General features: G+C 37.1%; 1 protein-coding gene across 1 annotated transcript in view; it reads right to left on the bottom strand.

Moving 5' to 3' along the window:
- Positions 1-22745, bottom strand: part of KIF6 (kinesin family member 6) — a gene marked incomplete at its 5' end in the record, with an annotated part of 207295 nt that overhangs the window by 137165 nt on the left and 47385 nt on the right. Inside the window, 3 exons of the mRNA XM_010006127.1 lie at positions 380-527; positions 18496-18570; positions 21838-21947. Of these exons, the coding sequence (XP_010004429.1) occupies positions 380-527; positions 18496-18570; positions 21838-21947 (333 nt within the window). The remainder of the gene's footprint in view (positions 1-379; positions 528-18495; positions 18571-21837; positions 21948-22745) is intronic.

Here is a 22745-nt window from a genome sequence, read left to right as displayed (position 1 = left end):
GTTGGTTTATACAGGAATCAGACAACAGAGGTATAAGATGCAACACATGCGATAAAAAAACAGTGTAGGTAATATAAGTGTTAAGACAAGAAAAACCAATTACATGATCTGCTTATACGTTGCATCAACTAAATATAGGATGGTGTGCAAAACTACAATAAAACCCTCCAATGATTTCCATTATTTTCAATCTACTGCAATAAACCAGGTCACTGTAACTACTGGCAGCATCTTGCATAACGTATCATGTCCAGTTAAATATTTTTTTAACATTAATATTAGGGCTTCTTCTAACATTATTATAATGACAACCTTTTGCAATATAGTTAAGTATTTATAAACCAGACACTAAAAACAAACACAAAAAGATGTCCCATACCTTCTGCAACTGATCAAAAATATAAGATAGAGTCCTGGGAATGATGCCTCGATCACTGTAACGTTCTGCTCCTCCTGTGATGGTAAAAGTCTTGCCACTACCTGTCTGACCGTATGCAAAGATAGTACCATTATATCCTGCCAAAACACTACAGAATAAAAAAAATCAGAGAGATAATTAATATATAAGGCATAACATATTTTCCATTATCAATTTTATATAGAAACAAAATATAATTAACTCTAATTCTTAAATATATAGCAGCTGTCTTCAGTGATTCAAGAATACACTGCAAGATATTCTAGATCCAATATTTTTTTTTCTTTGGCTAGTAACTTTTTGCAAGGATGATATTTAGGCTCTTGAAAGACTGTAGATGTCAGGAATAGTGACCATTAACACATCACAGCGAAAGAATCTAGAAATATTGCACATATATCTTCACTAATTGCTATCAGAAAATATTATATCAGTTAGAAACTAAAAAGCTATTTCCACATTTCCAATTCCATTTTGTGTTAATTATCATGAACTGCTCTGAAGTTCAAAAATATTTTAAGTGCTCCAAGATTTTATGATTCATACTGACTGATTATAAACAACGAGATAAAAATTATTTTGACTATTCACTTGTCTGTTAAAGCAAATGAAGATGGAAGAAAACTATAAAAAACTATTAGAGCCACAAATTAAATAGTGGTGAAATCAGTTACTGACTGTAATATTCAGATGTCCAACCAACCAGACTCATGAGAGTCTACAGCTGACAGAATATATGATAAAGAAATCAAATTACACTAACAAGCTTTTTTCTTTTCTTTCATCAGCTGTGAATTATAAGATGTTTCCTGGATTTATCCTTCTCTGAATTGTCCTACAATTCCAGCATTGCCTGACAAAATATATTAAGAGAGTATCTGAAAACAAATAAAGTAATCAAGAAATAATTATTTTCCTCATGCAATTTATCAGAAGCAAAATTTACTTTGGTTTTTATTTACGATGCTTAAGGATCTACTAATTTTGCTAAAGAAATGCTAATATTATTCTTCTGCATTTTATTTATTTAAAAAGTGATAAATAAGCTAAGATTTAAACAAAAATAAAAAAGAGGGAAACAATCCTTGCTTAAGAGGAAAACAACCATGTATATAGACAGCTGCTGGTCTGGCGCCACCAGAGATGCAAAGGTTCCCCAGCTTACTAAAGTTTATTGAAAAGTTTGACTAGTTGCCAAATTGCTTATTTTAATCCATTACAGTTGGATGTCAGAGACAAAAAGAGAAACATGCTGAAAGGAACTACAGCGAACACTTGCTTCCAAAGACCAAAACGTCCAAAGACAGATTATATAGAGATTTTTGATTCCAGATGTTAAAAATCAAAACAATTATTATTATAAAACACCTCATTCATCTATGTTAGGAATTTCTAATGATCAGGGTCTCAGTTTCTGAATACTGAAGACAGTAATGAGTTGTCAGAAGGTATAGGGTATCAAAAGAAGCTCAGAGATGGCAGGTTCAAAACAAGCAAGGAGAAATTATTGTTAATTAAAAATGTAGTTAAGCTGTGAACCTCTTTGCAATCCGATGTTTTGGATACTAAAAGTTCACACAGGCTTCAGTAGAGACTAGACTAACTAATGAAAATAAAAATTTCTCAGAACTACTAAAAACAGAGAAATTGGAAAGTACCTAAACTACAAATGACTAGAGGCTAATACAATATCTAGAGAAAGTAGGAAATGTGCCCTTGTAGCCAAGAAGGCCAATGGCATCCTGGAGTGCATTAGAAAGGGTGTAGTTAGTAGGTCAAGGGACGTTCTCCTCCCCCTCTATTCTGCCTTGGTGAGGCCACATCTGGAATATTGTGTCCAGTTCTGGGCCCCTCAGTTCCAGAAGGACAGGGAACTGCTTGAAAGAGTCCAGGGCAGAGCCACAAAGATGATGAAGGGAGTGGAACATCTCCCTTATGAGGAAAGGCTGAGGGAGCTGGGTCTCTTTAGCTTGGAGAAAAGGAGACTGAGGGGTGACCTCATCAATGTTTACAAATATGTAAGGGGTGAGTGCCAGGAAGATGGAGTTAGGCTTTTCTCAGTGATGACCAGTGACAGGACAAGGGGCAGTGGGTGCAAACTGGCACATAGGAGGTTCCACGTAAACATCAGCAAAAATTTCTTTACTGTGAGTGTGACGGAGCACTGGAACAGGCTGCCCAGAGAGGTTGTGGAGTCTCCTTCTCTGGACACATTCAAAACCCACCTAGACACATTCCTGAGTGATGTACTCTAGGTGATCCTGCTCTGTCAGGCTGGTTGGACTAGATGATCTCCAGAGGTCCCTTCCAACTCCTAAGATTCTGTGGTTCTGTGAAAGTAGCTCTACATGCTCACTGTTGGGTTTATTCCCCCCTGAGCTGTTAGTCCCTGTTAGAGATAACATCCTCTAGATCCAACTAGATGAAACTTTGGTCTGGTCCAATACAGTTGCTCCTTTGTTTGTACATCTCTGTTCTTTGGCTCCTCCAGTTACAGCATTTTGGGTTGTTAGGTTTTCTTAGTCCTTCTCTTCTTTAAAGTTGTTAATGGTATATATTTTCAATTACTGTACCTGCAAAGTATTAACTTGAGCTCCCCGTCCTTCACAAAAGGCTATTTATTAAGATCACCACCCATGTGAACATAGGATAAAATGTCACATACCATACATTGTCAAAACAGCTACAAAAATCAGTGAGTTTCCTTCGTTATTCGATTCCTATAGTTCTTATATTTTTGGCAGTGAACAATAGTTCCAGAAAATTTTGAAATTTCAGAAAATGTAAACATATTAATATGTATTCTCACAGTTCAATGTAATAATATGTAATATTAATATTTCATTGCATAGATGTGCCGTGAAAGTGCTGGTCATGGTTCCACAGTTGAGTTCCACTTTGAAATCCTAGATGAAAGTAAATCTCTTTTTTATATACAACCAAGACAATTTAAGAAAAGCCTTCTTGAGATGCTAAGGAAGCCTACTGTAAAGAAAGAGGACTATCAATATTATCAGCGAAACTGCTTGCACAGCCTTCTAAGTGTGAATTGCAACCCCACAAAGACAGAATAGAGAATTAATTCCCTTTCTAAATCTGAGAAGAAAGCCACCTTTATAAAAGTCAAGGGACTAGGAATTCAAGCAGGACTGATAGAGCTCCTTTGGCTTTGAAACAATCTGAAGGCTGTCATCTCATCTCCTGAAAAGAATAGTGGGAATACACACCGAAAAGGAAAGGTTTTTACTGCAACAGCTTGTTTGCAAAAAATTAAACTTACAAACTAAACAGAATTAAAGCTGATGTGTACACATATATGCTTATGAAAGAACAGATTTCTAACCTGAAAATGTGTAACCACCAATCTGGGTAAAATATTCTGAATGTTAGTAAAAATTTTTAAGTTCTTCTGTATGAGAAGAAGTCTACATGGATTAAATAATATAAAATCCACGACTGATATTACTAATTCACATTTCTTTTAAGTAAGTTATCTTGGAATCAATAGGATTACAGGATGTTACTTGCTAAAAATATACTTTGCTCTTTTTCCACTTCTAAGAACTTCAAGTCCAAAATAAATATCAAACTTTATCAATCTAATTCTTGTTCATTGCTCCAAGGAGATTTACAATGAAATGGTAAAAAATATGTAGGCGGACCAATATCTTATAAATCATAAATAATTTAAGAATATGTCCTTACAAAATATTCAGAAAATTTAAGATATGAACTTACTTTTTTCAACCTAAGATGCTCAAACCCTTTTGGAAAACAAAAACATATAAAGATTTATAATCCTTTATCCACCTGTAAAATGTTATTAAAAAAACAACAAACTACATTGTAGAATTACCCTTAACAAACTGAAGGGTCTCTCAGATGCTACTAATTCATATAGTAAGCAGAAAATACACACATTCTTCTTTTCATCACAAAACATAATTGCATCAGGTATCTAAAAAAACCTGGCAACACCACTTATGAGATGACAAGAAGAGAGTATATTTTCTAGACAGTGCCCAGCAAAAGGATCCTTGAAGATTCTTATCTGCAAATTAAAGGTGTTCCTAACATAAGCAGAACTGATTCTCTACAGGAAAAGGTGTTAGAGAATCAGCAGCTCTTTTCTGCCTATTCTGCAGAATCTACTTCATAAGATGTTCACGTAGGCAAAGTCTGCATAGTTGCTCTTCAAAGTCCCTGAACAGAAATCCCAAGCCTTTGTTAAATTTAGAATCTGAAAGCACAGAAGTTGACTTGGTTAGTGCTGGTAGTCTTGTATACACTTTGAAATATGCATATATAAAAATCATACACTAAAATGGTAGGTTCAGTCATGCCCCTCAGTATTGTCAGAATATGTAGAATTTTGTGGTGTTTTTTTTCTCCCAGGAAGCTGAGTTGTGGCATGACTAAGGAGAGACTGTTGAATAAATTGTCTCTTTTACTACTTCAAACAAAACACATCAAAGACACATAATTCAAGGACAGGGTTTGCTGAAAAGATATTTCATGAACTTATGCAATGTTGTATAGCTCCCTGTTCAGAAGTTCATGGACTACTTCCAGATAGATTAGCTAAAATGTTGCTGAAGAAATCTGTCTCTGGTATATTTTTGCAAAGTTACTCCTGTTACGATTGTCAGAGCTCCTGGAGGGCTTTCTTTTTTTAATACTACCAAGCTCAGGGCTGCAAAGCTTACTACGGAGAAAAATAAATTTTAAAAATATGATGACTAAAACTTGTCCAAATTACATTTGTTTCATTATGTTAGGAAATCCAGAGAGCTCTTTTTCTTTACAGCTAAAACATGCAGCGTGCATTTGTAAGACTTTGTGACAGATGTAGCTTTCATAAAAAGAAAAGAAAATGCTACTCATCACAAGCCACATAAAGGAATCTTTACATAGCAAAATAAGCACTAATTTAACCTGCAAAACTATTTCAGTTTATCTTTAAAGCAAACAAATGCAGAAAAATAGATATATAAAAAATCACTTTCTAAAAAATAATTTGTTGTTTCAATTCCTGTTTTAAAACCAGGTATGCCATGTTCCCATCTGCAAAATACAGATCTAAATGTGTAAAGGAAAAAGCTAAGTTGTCATGTGCGTGATCAGCAAGTCCACCACGTTGGACTTCACACCTGTGAACAACAAAATCCATTGAGTATGGACATGTGTCATTGGCTTGAACTTGAGAACGTGAAGAAGTCTCAAAAAAATTGCCCAAGACATCAAATTCTGTGAAGACAAGCTTTCCAGAAAAAGATTATATTTCTGGGAAAACACACATATAGTAATTCTCTAAACAATCATATTTTGATCTCATTTAATATACTGAGCTGTCTTCATGTCTTGTTATTAACATGAAGGAGATCTCTGTTACATGACTGCCAAGAAAGGCCTAAAAATGTCACACTTGGCAAATTCAAATGGATCAGAACTACACAAATTGAATCTTAATATTTCAGTTTTAGCTCATGAAGCCAGAAAATTGGGATTCCCCAGATTTTGTAGCATAATTAATAATTGTGACAGGACTACCAAGAAACCTCCTGCAATGACAGTCATGGAGACGGAAATTAAATTACTTTTAGTACTTCTCTAACCAGAATATGTAAATAATCAGCAGAAATTTAGAAAACACACTGAGAAAGAGTTCTCCACCTGCAATGTATCAGTATGTAAGACCAAGCTTGTTCAAGTCAGTGACCACTTTTTACAATATTCTCTGAGGTTTAGGTGAGATCTAAAGCGTGGGACAACTACATGCAGATTTTTTGCTGGAGTAAATGCCTAAACACACTACAGTATTTAAATATACATGCATGTATCAAAAGTACTTCTAATACTTTATGAATTCCCAACATACATTCTACAAATTATATTTTTCAATTAACTTGAAATACTCTTAATTTTACTATTCCTCATTTTGGAAGAGGACACATTAAAAAAAAAAAGCAGCCAGATGAAGTAAATGTTCCTTAATTAGACCACCTGCAGCACAAACTTAAAGCTGCTTCATAACCCAAGTACTGTTAAACAAAAGATTACATGATGATGTAAGATGATCAAGAAAAAACCATTTCTCTTCTGTCCTTTAGACCTGGAGAAACTGATTTTAAAAAAATCACTCATTTTTTTAAATATCAAGGGGTAAATATTTTAAAAGTTCTCTTATCCATGGTAAGACAGTAATTAAAAAGTCCTCAGAGTTCGGTTTAAAAAAATTGTTAATAAGAAATGGTCATTACATGTAAGGACTTAGCCACTGTGGAAGAGCAAATGCTGCAACACTGGAGCTGCAACTATGATGGTCTAGAAGTATAAGGAAAAATAGGTATTTAGAGTGAGGTCTTAGACATGCTAATATTATGGGGGGATGCAACATTAGGCTTGGGGCTTCAGAGGATTATTGGGGTTTTGGGCTACTTTAGAATGACCCTGACTTTTCCCTTATATTCTTTCTAAACAAAAGCTGTCAGCACAATTTGGTATCAATTAGAAGAAACTGGGCAAGTCTTTCTAGTCTAGAGTCTTATATGGATGTATTTAAAGGAAGCCAAAGCTATGTGGTTTCCTCCCCTCAAATTTTCTTATTCAGTTATCAGTTAACTTGCACTTTCTAAGTTACTCAGAATTAGTGGTGATTTAAAACCATGCACAATGAGAAATTAACTTTGCATTTAAATAATAATTTTAGATTCCTATTTAAATAAATGGTATCAGAGAGTTGAGTATTGGCATTTTCAGTCACCCAAATACCTCATGCCTGAAAGATTCCTAATTCCTAAATAAAGAGTGTGATACAGAAGTCTCAACTCATGCAAGTAATGCCATTTAAATTGCTAGATATGTTATATCTACTTAACATTCCTCAAGTGAGAAATTGTTCATGTGAGAGCTAGACAATTTATGGGTAGTTACCACAGTTTAAAATAGCATTCAGTACTTTGTCCTTGAATATTTGAGACAATATAAATAGTGGTATAAAGCCAGTGACAGCAGACAGAGGTTGAAAGCAGACTGAGGTTGTTTTATTGTGGTTGATTTTTCTGACTACATTTTGTTTTAATTTCCAGTGAAGATCATTTGTTCTTTTTAAAGTTTATGGACAGAAAACTTTTCATTTGTTTCTGTGCTTGTTGTTAATGAGAATTCAGGCAGTCTTGTGTCTAAGAATAACGAATAATTCCACTTCCTCTGCTGCTACACTGGTTTTGCTCCATCAAATAGAACAGTCACCATCAACATTTGCAACAAATAAAACAAACTCTTCGCCTTGAGTTCTGTATCCAGTCTCAGACTCACAAGTAGAAGGATGCTATAAAGAGACTGGAATGAATCTGACAGAATCAACCTGGTGCAGGCTAGAGCACTTCCTGGACAAGGGGATGCCAATGGAGCTGTTTTCTATCAACCTGGAGAAAAGAAAGCTATACTTTACCACCTTCCATTATGCAATGGAATGTCACAGAGCTGGGCTCAGACTCTCCTTAGAGGCTTAAAGTGATAGGACAAGAGGCAGTGATCACAAGTTGCAAGATGGGAAATCCCAAGTGGGGATAAGGAAAATGTTTTTCACAGTGAGAGCAGTTAAGCCCTGGAACAGGTGTCTAGATGGGTTGTGGGATCCCCATCTTTGGACATTTTCAAAGCTCTGTTGGACAAGTGCCTTAGCAACCTGATCAAAATTTGAAGCTAGAGCTGCTTCGTCCAAGAGTTTGGACCAGATGACGAACAGACACACCTTCTGACGTAATTTGTTAGCAGCGGACACAATTCCCACAGAATAATAAGCAAAACACAGAAAAAGTGAGCAATCCTTTTCAGTTCCTGAAAACAAACTGCTACAAACATGGCTCTCTTTCAGACTAATCTCAATATATCAGTTTTATAACCACCACCATGACAGTCTTCCTCAAGGAAGTCAGAATGTTTGGATTTGTTCTGTGTCACTCTAAATTTGATTATGAAAAAGACAAGGAAACAGTAACAACATTGTTCCTAAGTTTTTGACATTGGCAGGTATTATAGACAGGTGTGGAAATTTTGTCTCAGTAATTGGTAAATGAAGCCTATCCAGAACACCAAAAGCCATCATTGCAATGATGAATAAGAGTCTAAGCAAAAATATTTTCTTGTTCTCACACATAATTCCTGTTGCAAGACATACTTCTCAGTCTTCAAAAGAATTTAAAAGTTCAATTAACGAGATGCATTTAAACCATCTATAATATTTACTATTGTTTTGTTTTGTTTTGTTTTAAAATGAAAAGGTAAAAGCAAAAGGTTTTTACTAAGTTTATAATATGAATAATATTATTCAATCAGATTAATAATTTTTAAATGGAAAAAAAGTTCTTATTAAGTAAGGACTAAATTCTGTATTTATATATAGATACGAGAAAATCCTGGGAACAAGAAAGAAATTAAATATTTAAAAATTAATTGCTTAGATTTTGGTAGTATAGTCCATATTATTATTTTAACCTAAGTTCTGACATCCTCATTTTAAATGACTAGTAACATAATGGCATATGGTTGGAACAAATATTCAGCAGCTAATAAAATAACAGTCTAATGAAAAAAGCAGGAAACACCAATATCTTTGATCTTGGGATACTGTCAGCCCTCTCCTCATCCCAGTTCTTGCTGACCTGAAATATTTTACCAATGTCCCTCACTTTCCTTCTTTCTATCTCAGAAAACCTCAATTGATATTTTATGGAAAAAAAAATAAATAAATTCAACACTGTCCTGGCAAAACTAGCCCCCAGACATGACATTTAGGATAAAAAGAAGGAAGAACTTCATTTTCAGGATCTGGAAAACAAGTTTTCAGGGAGGATTTGTCTTTACAGAGATTACATATTTAGGCATCTTCTGTCACTTGGAGCTCAGATTAAAGTTTCTTTTAACTAAAATAAACAAAGTATCTCAGTGTGACATTTTTTCTTTATGACTTTGCCAGATTTATGGAACAACTCGAACTTAGTAATGCCTCATCTTTCAAAAATACTACCAGTTTCCAAAGGTACATGTAACTGTTTTTGAGAACTTAGAGCAAGCAAGCTTCCTTTGAAACCAAAAAAAAAAAAAAAGAAACACAAAACAAAACAACAACAACAAAGTGCATTAAAATTTCTCTTTTTAACTAAAATATCTAAATGTCTTTAGAATTTTACCATAAGCACTGCAGATGTGACACAAGGACACTGAAGCAAAGCTATCAAACTAACCTATGAGAAGCCTTGAGCAATTCCAAACTGTGTAACTTTTGTCTAAATAAACATGAGCAAGTAATAATAAAAAAAAAAAAAAAAGAAACACAAAACAAAACAACAACAACAAAGTGCATTAAAGTTTCTCTTTTTAACTAAAATATCTAAATGTCTTTAGAATTTTACCATAAGCACTGCAGATGTGACACAAGGACACTGAAGCAAAGCTATCAAACTAACCTATGAGAAGCCTTGAGCAATTCCAAACTGTGTAACTTTTGTCTAAATAAACATGAGCAAGTAATAATAATTTGAGATTAAACACTTACGATGTTTCTCACTTTCTATTGCTTCATAATTGTATACAGTTCCAGAAAGAATTGCTAGCATTACTGCTCAAATGTATCAGTTTAGGGGAAATTTTAAGATGCATTTATATCAAGGTCACATTAAAAAAAATGTGTCCTTTAACATATATAGATTCTACATGTCTTTTGTATCTAAATCACTCACATCAGCACTAATACAGCTGTCATGCAAGGTTGCCTGCAGGTGAGCCAAGCCACTACTTCCCACACTGTCATAAATATACCTGGGTCAGAATAGATAATTGTTCATACAAGCCTATAATTTAGTTAACTAGGACTATTTTCTAGAAAATTCACATGCTTACAGGCCTGATGTTTATAATTAAACAGTTCAGAAAAAAAGCAGCATCCACTACAAGAGTGTAGTTGTTTTACTATGTGTTATTCATTTTAATCATATGAGCATGAAGGTTTAAAGTCTTTACAGAAAGGGCGGCTTTCATCATGGTAGCTAATACTGCATCACGTTGATAATACTAAGAGATTTTAACCTGGCTGGGGAGTCACTATGTCAGGACTATAAAGCAAAGTAATTGACTTGTATCACAAGCATCTTAGAACATTTTAATCATTCAACCCTTTTATATGAAAACTTCAGTAAGCTGACATTTACATTGCCATTGCAGTACCAAAACTGTACATGTCATCACTGAGCTCACTGCATTGGAAACAATTCTTCCTATTGGGGCATGCAGCAGCCTCCCGTATCAGCCAACAATATGGACAAATACAGAGGCAATTTGCTGCTGTTTGATGAAACAAGCCTAAAAAGAACAGAGCGGCAGAGAGGAAGTGAATATAGATACAGTGTGGAAAAACAGCTTCCTGTATGTCACATATTTATAGGAAGATACATAGGTATAAGCAAAACTTTTGGAATTCTTAGATGAGTCCAAATAAGAATGAAAGTTTAATGCATCTTCTAAGGAACTTAATTCAGATTATTTCCTCACTGAAGCAGAGAGATACAGGTAAGGAACCTGCACCTCTTTCAGGTCTCATTAAAAAAACCTGCTTTATTTAAACCCTCAAAAGGATTACACTTCTTTTGAGATTTAATTTCTGTAGAGTGGAAAATAGCTCTTATTAAGTTTTTTGGAGATGCAAAACAACCAATAACCAATTAAATGGTGGGTTCTGCCTATTAGGTAATAAATTACCATGACTGACTTGAACTTTTCTGTTCATCTGTCACATTTATCTCCTGCTTCTGCAGGTTGAAGTTTTCCTGAAGACAGTTTGTACTTTTACAACTAATGTTATTAAAACTATTTTAAATATCTAACATTACATATGTATAATTATGCTGTTAAACACAGGAAAAAAATAAAATCTTGTATTTCAAATTAGATGAAAGTTAAAATAAAGCCAAGTAGAAAAATAAACTGGCATTTCAGTTATGCAATAATGATTTTTTCCTCAAAAGCCAAACATCTGCATGCATCCAAAATTTGCATAACTTCATACAAGAATTGAAATTAAGGAGTTTCTGAAACCTCCATGACAAAGCTAAAAGATCTACATATTTCCATATGAAAAACCCAATTATTGTAAGATTTCAGATATGAGAATTTGATTATTTTTTTTTTACAGTTTAAGGTCTAAATCACAGGGAAAATACAGCTTAAGTACTATCAAAGGAAAAGCCTCACAAATTTCACATTCTTTTTGTTAGGAGAAATGAATGCTGAGATATTGTATATGGTAAGTGCTCCCAACCAAATGAAAAAAGAAAATTTTTCTTTTGCTGTAAAAAGATGTAAAGGTGTGTCTTTTAACTATCCCAAATAACTAGCTTTAAAAGTAATGAAGCACCATTAAAAAAATCAGTAACAAAAATCTAAAGTTTTTTAGAATGTCTTCATTTTTTTTTACTCTATGATACTCAAAAACAGAGGTCATAGTTTATTGGGAGCCTTTTATTTGAAATAAAGATCTACTTTTATGACAAAACCTTGTAGAGTCAGATTTCATGTCTCAAGCAATTTCTTATCTAATCATTCAAATTTCAGATTGGTTATTAATCCACATCTCTATTGAAGTCAATGAAAGTAAAGCACAGGCTGTATTACTCTAGCTTACATGGTCAAAAAGAGAGCACAATTTAAGATAAAAAGATCATCTCTTCACAAATTTGAAATTTCATCAGTTTAAAGAAACTTTTTTTAAAATTTTCCTTGAATACATAGTAAAACACAAATCCCTGCACTGTTATTGGGAGAAGAAAAAAACCCACCTAAATACAAACAAACCACAAAACAGCAGGTCCAAATACTTTTATTATATCAACTTATTCACAGACTTAAACAGGAAGAGAAAAAAAAACACAATAGAAACAAAGCAAGGGATGGTCACTAGATTTCTACGAGTATATTCAGTAAAGTTAGAAATGCCCTATTAGGATGTTTAGTCTACATCCTGTGGATTTGTATTACAAGGCAATCTAATGATGTAAATATGTTTTCCAAACATTTTCAATTACTGGTGAAATATTTTCTAAAACTGGTAAGAGGGACTTTACAAAATACAGTCAACATTATAATGTTCTGCAAAATATTTTGTCTACATCTTCTGAAAGAATATGCAGCAAAAAAAAAACCACCAAAAAACACTGAAAAGAGTAATGGGAACTAGTTTGTATATTACTGATGTTAATTTTTAGGATAAACAGATGTTCTGGTTTGGTTTGGTGGGTTTTTTGGCAGCAGGGGAAGGGCCACAGGAATGGTTCCAGTAAGAAGATGAGATGCTCCCCCTGCTTCCAAAACCAGCCAAAGATCCATTAGAGGGACAACAGATGCACCTCAGTGATTAACATACAAAAGAACAGCTATAACACCTGAGCAGAGAGACATCTGGGGGGAGAAGAGCTGTGCAGGAGGAGAGCAGTGCTGGTGGTTGATGAGGAAGAAGGGAAAGAAGTTTCTCTGCAATCCATGGCGAGATGGCAGGCTGTCCCTCTGCACTTGTTGAGGAACATGGTGGAACATTCCCTGAAGGGGAAAGTTCACCAGGAGGGGTGAAATTGGCCAGTGGTCTTGGATTTTGTGGCCAGAGGACTGCAAAGCTTTGGAAGACCCCAGCGCCAGGGGAGTTTGTTCCCAAAGCAGCCCGTGACTCTGTGGGAAGCCCAGGCTGGAGCAGCTCTGGACCTTGTGGGAAGGACTCACGAAGGAGAGGTTCGTGGAGGACTCTCTCCCATGAGAGGGACCCTGTGGGGAAGCAGGGAAGGACTGCAAGGAATCCTTCTTCCTGAGGAGTGGTAAGAACCACCAGGCTGTGAACTGACTCTAAACCCCATCCCCTGTCCCCCTGTGCTGCTGGGGGGAAGGAGGGAGAGAAACTGGGAACAAAGTGATTTGGGCCTGGGAAGAAGGCAGGGATGGGGTAACATATGCAAGTCCTGCTCCATGTGTTGTCTGTGACCTGCATGTGTTTCCTTAGTGTGAAATCAGATTATTAATATTTCCCCAGTTGAGTCTGTTTTGCCCAGGACCTTAATCAGTGAAGAACCCTCCTTGTCCTCCAAGCTCCCATAAGCTTTGTCCTCCTCATCCCAGAGTGTATATGTGTGGGGAGTTGAGTGAGCGGCCATGGGGCTACTCCTTTTTTGTCGTGTTGGGCCCAAAACCATGACAACAGAGCACAGGAGAAGAAACTAAAATCAGTGGCAAAGGGAGCGTGATCCTGGGGACTTATCAGATCTTTCAAAAAACTATAGGTGATTGCCATTAGGTTTACAAACAGCTGAGCTGTTTCTTATTTGCATGATACTTCTGAAGAGAATATATTTTCAATGTTATCCTTTAATAAATCAAGATAAAGCATTGGCCATATGAGAACTCAAAACAGAACTAATTCTAAGGCACTAAGATTTTCTGCTTAATTTCTGATTGCATGAATTGTCATAACACTAATATTTGAAGCATTGTAAGAGTAACTTTGCTCTATTATTAGAATTAAGCATTGCATAATTATTGGGAAACAGTAAAAGAAGGATGTTATTTAATTTTTCTATTTTTCTGGTAGAGTAATAGAGTTAGTACTTAAAGATCAAGTTGGCTCTGCACAAAAAAAAATAATCAAGAATATATATTTAAAATTAAAAGGAAAAGAAGAAAGCATGCACAAATATTAAAAAGAAACCAAGTAAGGCATGACTCAAGCATTAACAAATTCACAATAAAAAAAAAATAATCAAGCAAAACACATGCTTATAATGGTTTGCAGAGGCTGGCACTTTTGACTGAAGAAGCAAATTAAATGAACTAATGTCTGGTGCCTCAGAAACCGCAGGCAAGATGACAATGTAACTGGACTTAGAGAGAGAAAACTAGTGGCCCAACATCAAAGAAAGCACACTTTAAAAGAAAAAAAAGAAAAAAGAAAGTTGCATCCAAGTTACACCCACCCAAGAACAAATGCAAAAGATTTTATAATTCTTAACACTGTATTGTTGTTCTCAGTTTAAACAAAACCCAGGATTTTTTTTCTGACTGTTCAAGTCTAAGTGAATTTTCTCACAACTCCTAAGTAAGTAGGGCAAAGAGCCTCAATACGTTACTGAACGATTTAATTGATAATTCCTTTCCCTTGGCAATACACAGACAAATACTCTTCTCTTAGCAAAGTGGCTCCAGCAACAGAAACGAGTGCATTTTTAATGGTACTTCCCTGCAAGAGAACATTGACTTAGAAAGAAATAAATAGTGAAGAACATGTTGCTATGAAAGACTGTGGCATTTCAGAGTAACAGGGCAATTCTTACTGTTCCACAATGGTAAGGAAAATTGAGTCATTAACTATAAGGTGAAATAATTTTCTGGCACAGTTTAGCCAAGGAACCTCAGGATTCTGAAGACATTTTGAAATACATATTTTTGTCTAATAAAAGGTAAAAATGAAGGAAGAGGAAGACAAAAAGGCACGTACTTCAGGTATTACCTACTCTCCTATAAAAACACAAGCAAAATTATCCTTCCATATTATCAGTAACAATAAAAACATCAATACAAGTTTTAACAAAACACTCAGGGCAAAAACAGTCTTGATTCAGTTAAGAATGATTTCATAAATCAGTTTCAGCATTAAAACCTGCACTATTTGGAGATAATTATATGTGGAAACAACTGGTTTTGATAGCATTTAAGCACTAAAACATCTCTAAAAATGAAAACTAAACTCTATGTAATTGAGCAAATCATTGTATAAAAATCTTGTATCAGCCAACACTGAAACAAATGAAAACAATACCACTTCCTGGTTAGTAGAGCATTCTATAGGTGAATTATTCAACTGGAAAATCTTCCATATTCTAGCAAAGGACCACACCACACACCAAAGGAAAAACATGTCAGTTTGTTGCTAGTTAGCTTTGATACTCTCGAGTTGAGAGTTAATTCAATCCATAGCATGTAACAATAAGAGTTATAACACTTCTCTCTCCAAGTATAGTCAAAAAAGATAAATAATTTTTTTGTCTGTAGTCACTATTAAACTCAGAATATTTAAAACTGAGTAAATTAATTAACCTGAAGATATATGTTATAAAGTCAGATAAGCAAAGAAATCCCTTTTGGGTGAAAGAATGTAACAAAATTTTATAAAGCATATATTTAACTTATTCTAGTAAAGCTTCAAATTCACTGGCTCTTCATTTTCACTGTCAAATACCCTCCTGCTTTATGTGGGACTTTGAATAAGAAAATAGAGGGGGAAAGTGAAGAAAATGAAATTGCAAAGAGCTTTGGTGTCCAACTGAGGACTGTCAGTTTTTCTCCAGTGCAAAACACATGCAAGTGCAATAGGCTCAAGAGTAACTTGCAGAATCATAGATCAAACCAACAGGTGGGTCAGACAATGAATGAGAAAAGTTGGTACGCAAAGCAATACTTCCCAACTCAATACAAGTTTGGATTCTGAGCAGTGAGTTTGATAAACAAACATTATGCAGAAATTCTGCTTCCTCTAATGTGGGATTTTCTCCCCCACTAAAACCAGTACTAATTTCAGCAATGTAGGCATAAGCTGAGCAGAGTCAACAGTGTATTGGAATCCACCTAGTCCAGAGTGGAATTCAATCCACACAATGAATCATAGAATCATAAAATCCTAGGGGTTGGAAGGGACCTCGAAAGATCATCTAGTCCAACCCCCCTGCCAGAGCAGGGTCACCTAGAGTACATCACACAGGAACTCATCCAGGTGGGTTTTGAATGTCTCCAGGGAAGGAGACTCCACAACCTCCCTGGGCAGTCTGTTCCAGTGCTCTGTCACTCTTACAGTAAAAAAATTTTTTCGGATATTCACCTTGAACCTCCTATGCTCCAATTTACACCCATTACCCCTTGTCCTATCACTGGTCATCACTGAGAAAAGCCTAACTCCATCCCCCTGACACTCACCCCTTACATATTTGTAAACATTGATGAGGTCACCCCTCAGTCTCCTTTTCTCCAAGCTAAAGAGACCCAGCTCCCTCAGCCTTTCCTCATAAGGGAGATGTTCCACTCCCCTAATCATCTTCGTAGCTCTGCGCTGGACTCTCTCGAGCAGTTCCCTGTCCTTTTTGAACTGAGGGGCCCAGAACTGGACACAATACTCCAGATGTGGCCTCACCAATGCAGAATAGAGGGGGAGGAGAACCTCTCTTGACCTACTAACCACACCCTTTCTAATACACCCCAGGATGCCATTGGCCTTCTTGGCCACAAGGGCACATTGCTGGCTCATGGTCATCCTCCTGTCTACCAGGACCCCCAGGTCTCTTTCACCTACACTACTCTCCAGCAGTTCAGCCCCCAACCTGTACTGGGACATGGTGTTGTTCTTCCCCAAATGTAAAACTCTGCACTTCCCCTTGTTGAATTTCATCATGTTTCTCCCCGCCCAACTCTCCAACCTATCTAAGTCTCTCTGAATGGCAGCACAGCCTTCTGGTGTGTCAGCCACTCCTCCCAGCTTAGTGTCATCAGCAAACTTGCTGAGGGTACATTCTATACCCTCATCCAGGTCGTTGATGAAGATGTTGAACAACACCGGTCCCAGCACCGACCCTTGTGGGACTCCACTAGTAACACACCTCCAACCAGATTCTACCCCATTGACTACAACTCTCTGACTCCTTCCTTTCAACCAGTTCCTAATCCACCTCACTTCCTGGTCACCAAACCCATACCTGATCAACTTATCCACAAGGATGCTGTGGGAGACGGTGTCAAATGCTTTACTGAAATCAAGATAAACCACATCTACCGCTCTACCATCATCTATCCACCTAGTAATTTCCTCATAGAAGGCTATGAGGTTAGTCAAACATGATTTACCCTTGATAAAACCATGCTGACTGCTCTTGATGACCCCCATGTCCTTGATGTGCCTGGAGATAGTCACAAGAACAAGTTGTTCCATCACCTTTCCAGGGATGGAGGTGAGGCTGACCGGTCTATAGTTACCCGGGTCCTCCTTCTTGCCCTTCTTGTAGACTGGAGTGACATTTGCTATCCTCCAGTCCTCAGGCACCTCACCTGTTGCCCATGATTTACTGAAGATGATGGAGAGTGGCCTAGCAATGACCTCCGCCAGCTCCCTCAGCACCCTTGGGTGCATTCCATCTGGAAAGACAGAGGCAAAGAAGGCGTTCAGCACCTCTGCCTTCTTTATATCCTCTGTCACCAGGGCTCCCACCTCATTCCTCAGTGGGCCAATATTGCCTCTAGTGTTAGTTTTGTTAGCTATGTATTTGAAAAAGCCCTTTCTATTATCCTTAACCTGACTTGCAAGGTTAAGCTCCAAGGAGGCCTTAGCTTTCCTAATTGCCTCCCTACATTCTCTGACAACAGTACTATATTCCTCCCAAGTGACCAGCCCCTCCTTCCATGATCTGTAGATTTTCCTTTTCCACTTAAGTTTGCCCAAGGTTTCTGCATCAGTCAGAAATGCTTGCCTTTGCAAGCTCTAAAAAATGAAGATTGATTATTATATGGGGGTGAAAAAACAAAAACTACCAAAATCCCTGCCCTACGCATTCAGACAAAAATATTGAGGGCATAATTTGAGAATGTCTCCACAGGTGTTAATTCATGAGTGCCACTAACTTAAAGGAAACTAAACAAGTGAATTATATTTTTGTTAGGTTTTCCCCTTCATGGAACTATAAAGGGAATATTTTTTAATGCAATCAAGGGAGCTCATATTACAGACAAAAAACTACTTAGACATGGACTTCTAAGTCTATGCAACAAAAGGGGCAACAGTAGTAGAGATATTTTAGGAGTTCATAACGGCACCTTATCATATATATATAAAAATATCAGGGGCTTGTTGCATATCTCCTATTTTCAGAAATGTATTTAGAAAATTAAAACATTGATCCAGTTTTACAACAGTGAGACAAACACTTGCCAGTTCTCCTCCAAGGAATAAAATTAATATTTTTGACCCTGTGTTACCCCTATTACTCCCAAGATCAACAACGTACCATTCTGCTACTGGCTTGGCAACGCTGTCAAAAACCACATCTTGCTTTGCTTCTTGATCAAAAATTTTCTGAAATCTGAAAATATGAAGCAAATAATAATTGCTCAGAATCTTAAAACACTACTTGATTCATACATTTTTGTTTTTGTTTGCAATGGTCAATGTTTACATCACCAGGCTTACATAACTCAGCACAATGTTTTCCCTGTAGTCTTAAACCACAGCGTGCTGTTGTGCTGTTGTATATAAATAGGCTGTACACAGTGCTGCTTTGATGAGATCTGTACAATAAAATCCTCTGATAAAATGATGTGGCTTAGAAAAAAATAAACCGTATTTGAAATCTATCAAGAGAATAAGTGTTTGCAACTGGCACCACGCTGAAACCTGGATAAATAGATTACACTACAACTAAATACAGCATCCCACCAGTATAGCCAAGCTCACATTTTTTGTAACTACTTCCTTCATTCTACTGCAGTTACTGTAAGTCACAAGCGGATATTTAATTTGATCAAGGTTTTGTCACTTTCTATATAAAATATCTGCAGTTGCCTCCGAAAACCAGAGCATTTTAGGTTGGAAGGGACCATCTGCTCCAAACCCCCTGCTCAAAGGAGAGTCAGCCAGAGCAGAGAGCTGTATGGTCAGGTTTTGAGTATCTTAATGAGCAGGAGCTCCACAGCCTCTCTGGGCAACCTCTTCCAGTATTTGATTACTCCACAGAAAAAAAAAAATATATTTTTTTGGTATTCCCTGTATTTCAGTTTGTGCTCTTTAACTCTTGTGCTGTCACTGGGCACCACTAAAAAGCATTTGGCTCCATCTTATTTATTCTCCTGGTCCCCATCAGGTGGACCTCATTGATAAGATCCCCTTGAGCCTTCTCTTCTCCAGGTTAAACAGTTCCAGGTCACTCAGTCTCTCCTTACATGTCAGATGCTCCAGTCCCTTAACCATCTTTGTGTCCCTTTGCTGCAGCCCAGAAGTGGACACAGAACTCCAGATATGATTGCACTGGTGATGAACAGAAGGGAAGGATCAACTCACACAACCTGCTGGCAACACTCTGCCCAATGCAGCCCAGAGGCTGTTGGCCTTCTTTGCTGCAAATGCTGTTTTGCTGACTTAATGTTCACATTTTTGTTAACCAGGATTCCAGGTCTCTTTCTGCAAACCTGCTTCCTGTCAACCCTGAGCCTGTCCTGTTTAATCCTCACCAGGAGCAGGACTTGGCATTTTACTTTATTGAACTTCATGAAATTCCTATTCACCCATTTCTCCAGCCTCTTGAGGACACTCTGAATGTCAGCACAATCATCTGGTGCACCAACCATCCCTCCTACTTTCATACTGTCAGTGAACTTGCTGCAACTTCACTAGGTCCCACCACCCAAGTCATTAATGCTAAACAGTACTGGATCACACTATTGATTACTGCACTAGTGACGGTCCTCCAGCTGGGCTTTGTACTCCTGATGACAACCCTCTGAGCCAAGCAGCTCAGCTCATTTTTAACACTGCTCACTGTGTATTATCTGTGTTTTCCTGATCCCATTTCTCAGCTTTCCTGGGGTCACCTGACCCTGCTCCCATCTCTTGTACACTTCCTTGTTACGTTTGTGTTTAGTCAGGAGCTTCTTTCTCATCCACATAAGCCTCCTGTTGCCTTTTATCATTTTCTCCTCAGGATGGACTGAGCTTGGACAAGGTGATCCTTGAAAATCAGGAATGTCTCCTAGGCTTCTCTCCAGGTCTGTGTCTCCCAGGGTTTTTCCAGCTACATCCCTGAACAGGCCAAGGTCTGCTCTCCTGAACTCCAGGGTTGCAATTTTGCTTTTTGCCTTGTTCTCTCAGGATATTGAATTTCACTATCTCATAGCCACAGCAACCAGGACTACCCCCAGGTTTCATATCCCTAATCAGTTCTTCCAAGTTTTCAAAGAAGAGCTGCTGCCGAGCTTCTCCCCTCAAAGGCTCTTTAACTCTACGTGTAGGAAGTTGCGACTCATACAGCCCAGAAACTTCCTGGACTTCTTGTGCCCTGCTGTGTTGTCCCTTCTGTGAGTCTGTATACTCACACAGAACTTCACCAGGTATATAGACAGGCATTATGGACACCAGGTATGTAGAAAGGCACCATGGACTGCAAGGGGTTATACAGTGTGTACATCATCACAGACAAATCTGACACACAAAGTATTGAGACATATATTCTATCCTGTTAACCCTTAACCAGCCAAGTCATTCAAATAATTGTGTTTGATTTCTATATAAGAAAGTAAGAACAAAGGATAATAACGTTTGAGGTGACAAGGACAGACAGACTGCATGAAACTGTGAGTTTTATGGTGGAAAAATGAATGCTTGCTCCAAAGCATTGTTTTTGCATTGCCTTGAGAATAATAGTATTTCTTGAAAAAAATAAATTAAAAAATCTGAAAAAAATTCTGCATTCATTACAGCTGGCTTGGGCATCTGCAGCCTAAGCTAGTTTCACATATTAATCTAGTTGAAGAGGTCAGTCACTCTCTTCCCAAGAGGAACAGATGTCCTTAGCTGATGTAAAATGACATCAGTCTGAGATGCAGATGTTTAAATGGGGCTCTCTTTTAGAATAACATAGAGCAAAGAATCTACTTGATTCAGTATTATAAGAAACCTCAAATATTCAACTTGGAAAAAAGACAATCTCAGTCTAGTCACATGAGGTGGTTACACATTTAGCTTTCTTCGTAACCAAAATTTTAAAATGTTGCCTCCAAGACCTCTACTGGAAAGATAAAAATATTTTATTGATTTTGCTGGTAGGTACTTTTCACTTCTAAAAACTATTTAAATTCTACAACCATGGTTTTGCTTCTTTCAACAATCTCTGGTTTTCTTTAAAGTATTTGGGTTTTGTCTGAAGCACAGTTTCTAAAGTGTTTTACATCAAGACATTTTTAGCCAGTTGATGTCAAATCATTCGATCACAGGAGAACATTCAGTCCTGCATTCAGTTTTCATATGTAAACTCAAATGAAGCTGTAAAGATGGAAGATCTGATAAATGAAGATGCAGTCTTTGAGATGAAAGTTTGAAATTAATGACTTGCAGAAATTAATGACTTGCAGAAATGATAGATAAAACCCCCACAACTTTATCAAATGCAAGCAAACTTGTTCAGGTGCAGAGCATAATATGCTAGAGCATTCCTCTTATTAATGGAGTAGTAGAAAAATCTATTTATACTGAGGCTTGATCTTAGGAATGGGCTTTTCCAGGTTCTATTGACTTATATCACCACACAGTGATACCTATCACTAAAAGTAGAAGATATAAAGGTAAGGCTTCCACTTACTTGAACTTGTAGCTCTCCTGTTTATTATTGACGAACCCCTCTGCTAAATCATGTGGCACAGTAATCTCCAGAGCAGACAGGGATTTCTCATAATCATCAACTGAATAAATCTAAAAAAACATGATATGAATTAACAAAGTCATTTTACCGAGAGAAGGGCATGGCCCTTAGGTATAGCACTTATGTAAGCCTAGCACCTGTAACTGCCTTAAGAAAAACTTCACACACATTTCAGAATTTCAGTATGTATGTAGCATGGCTAATCAGTATGTCAAAATGACACAGGAAACCAGAGTAGTTCTGGTTACTTCAAAAGCCCTTAATACATGAGCACATCCTTCTTCAGCTATCATACAACAAAACCATGTCACCACTACCATAAGATTTGAAACAGAAACATGGCCTCTGACATAATTTACTAACTACATCACTTTAACATCTAAGCTGTTCTAAAAAAAACAACGCATAGACCCCATTGCAACCCCCCTCCAAAACACTGGGAAGAATATATTTGGGAAGTCTGTGACAGAACGAGTAGAGGTGGTTCAAAGCGACAGCACGACGAAGAGACCTAAATGCATGATTTCTGAGGATTGCTTTCATCACCTTTATTTATAAGTATTTATCTTTATTATTAGCAAGGACAGCTAAACACTGGGGTTACACATTCCCCCTCCCATGTTAAGAACGAACTGCACAAACACAGTGACCAGCGTTAAATATTTCTCCTGACGAGCTTTTCTCTTAACAACCGGGCAGGGACGAAGTTCCTCACCCCCTCCGCCAATAGTTAAGAGCCTAAAGCTCCTGCACTCCGCGGTTTTATTAACTTCTCAAGGCTTCGGGGAGCCCAGCAGGGCTGTGGCTCCTGCTCCGCATCCCGCACAGACGCCGCAGGTGACACCCGC

The sequence above is a fragment of the Chaetura pelagica genome, unplaced genomic scaffold, assembly GCF_000747805.2.
Source record: "Chaetura pelagica isolate M959 unplaced genomic scaffold, ChaPel_1.0 scaffold271, whole genome shotgun sequence".
NCBI classification, from domain to species: domain Eukaryota; kingdom Metazoa; phylum Chordata; class Aves; order Apodiformes; family Apodidae; genus Chaetura; species Chaetura pelagica.
The sequence above is the reverse complement of the archived record's forward strand: the minus strand, read 5'-3'. Positions and strand labels throughout refer to the sequence as shown.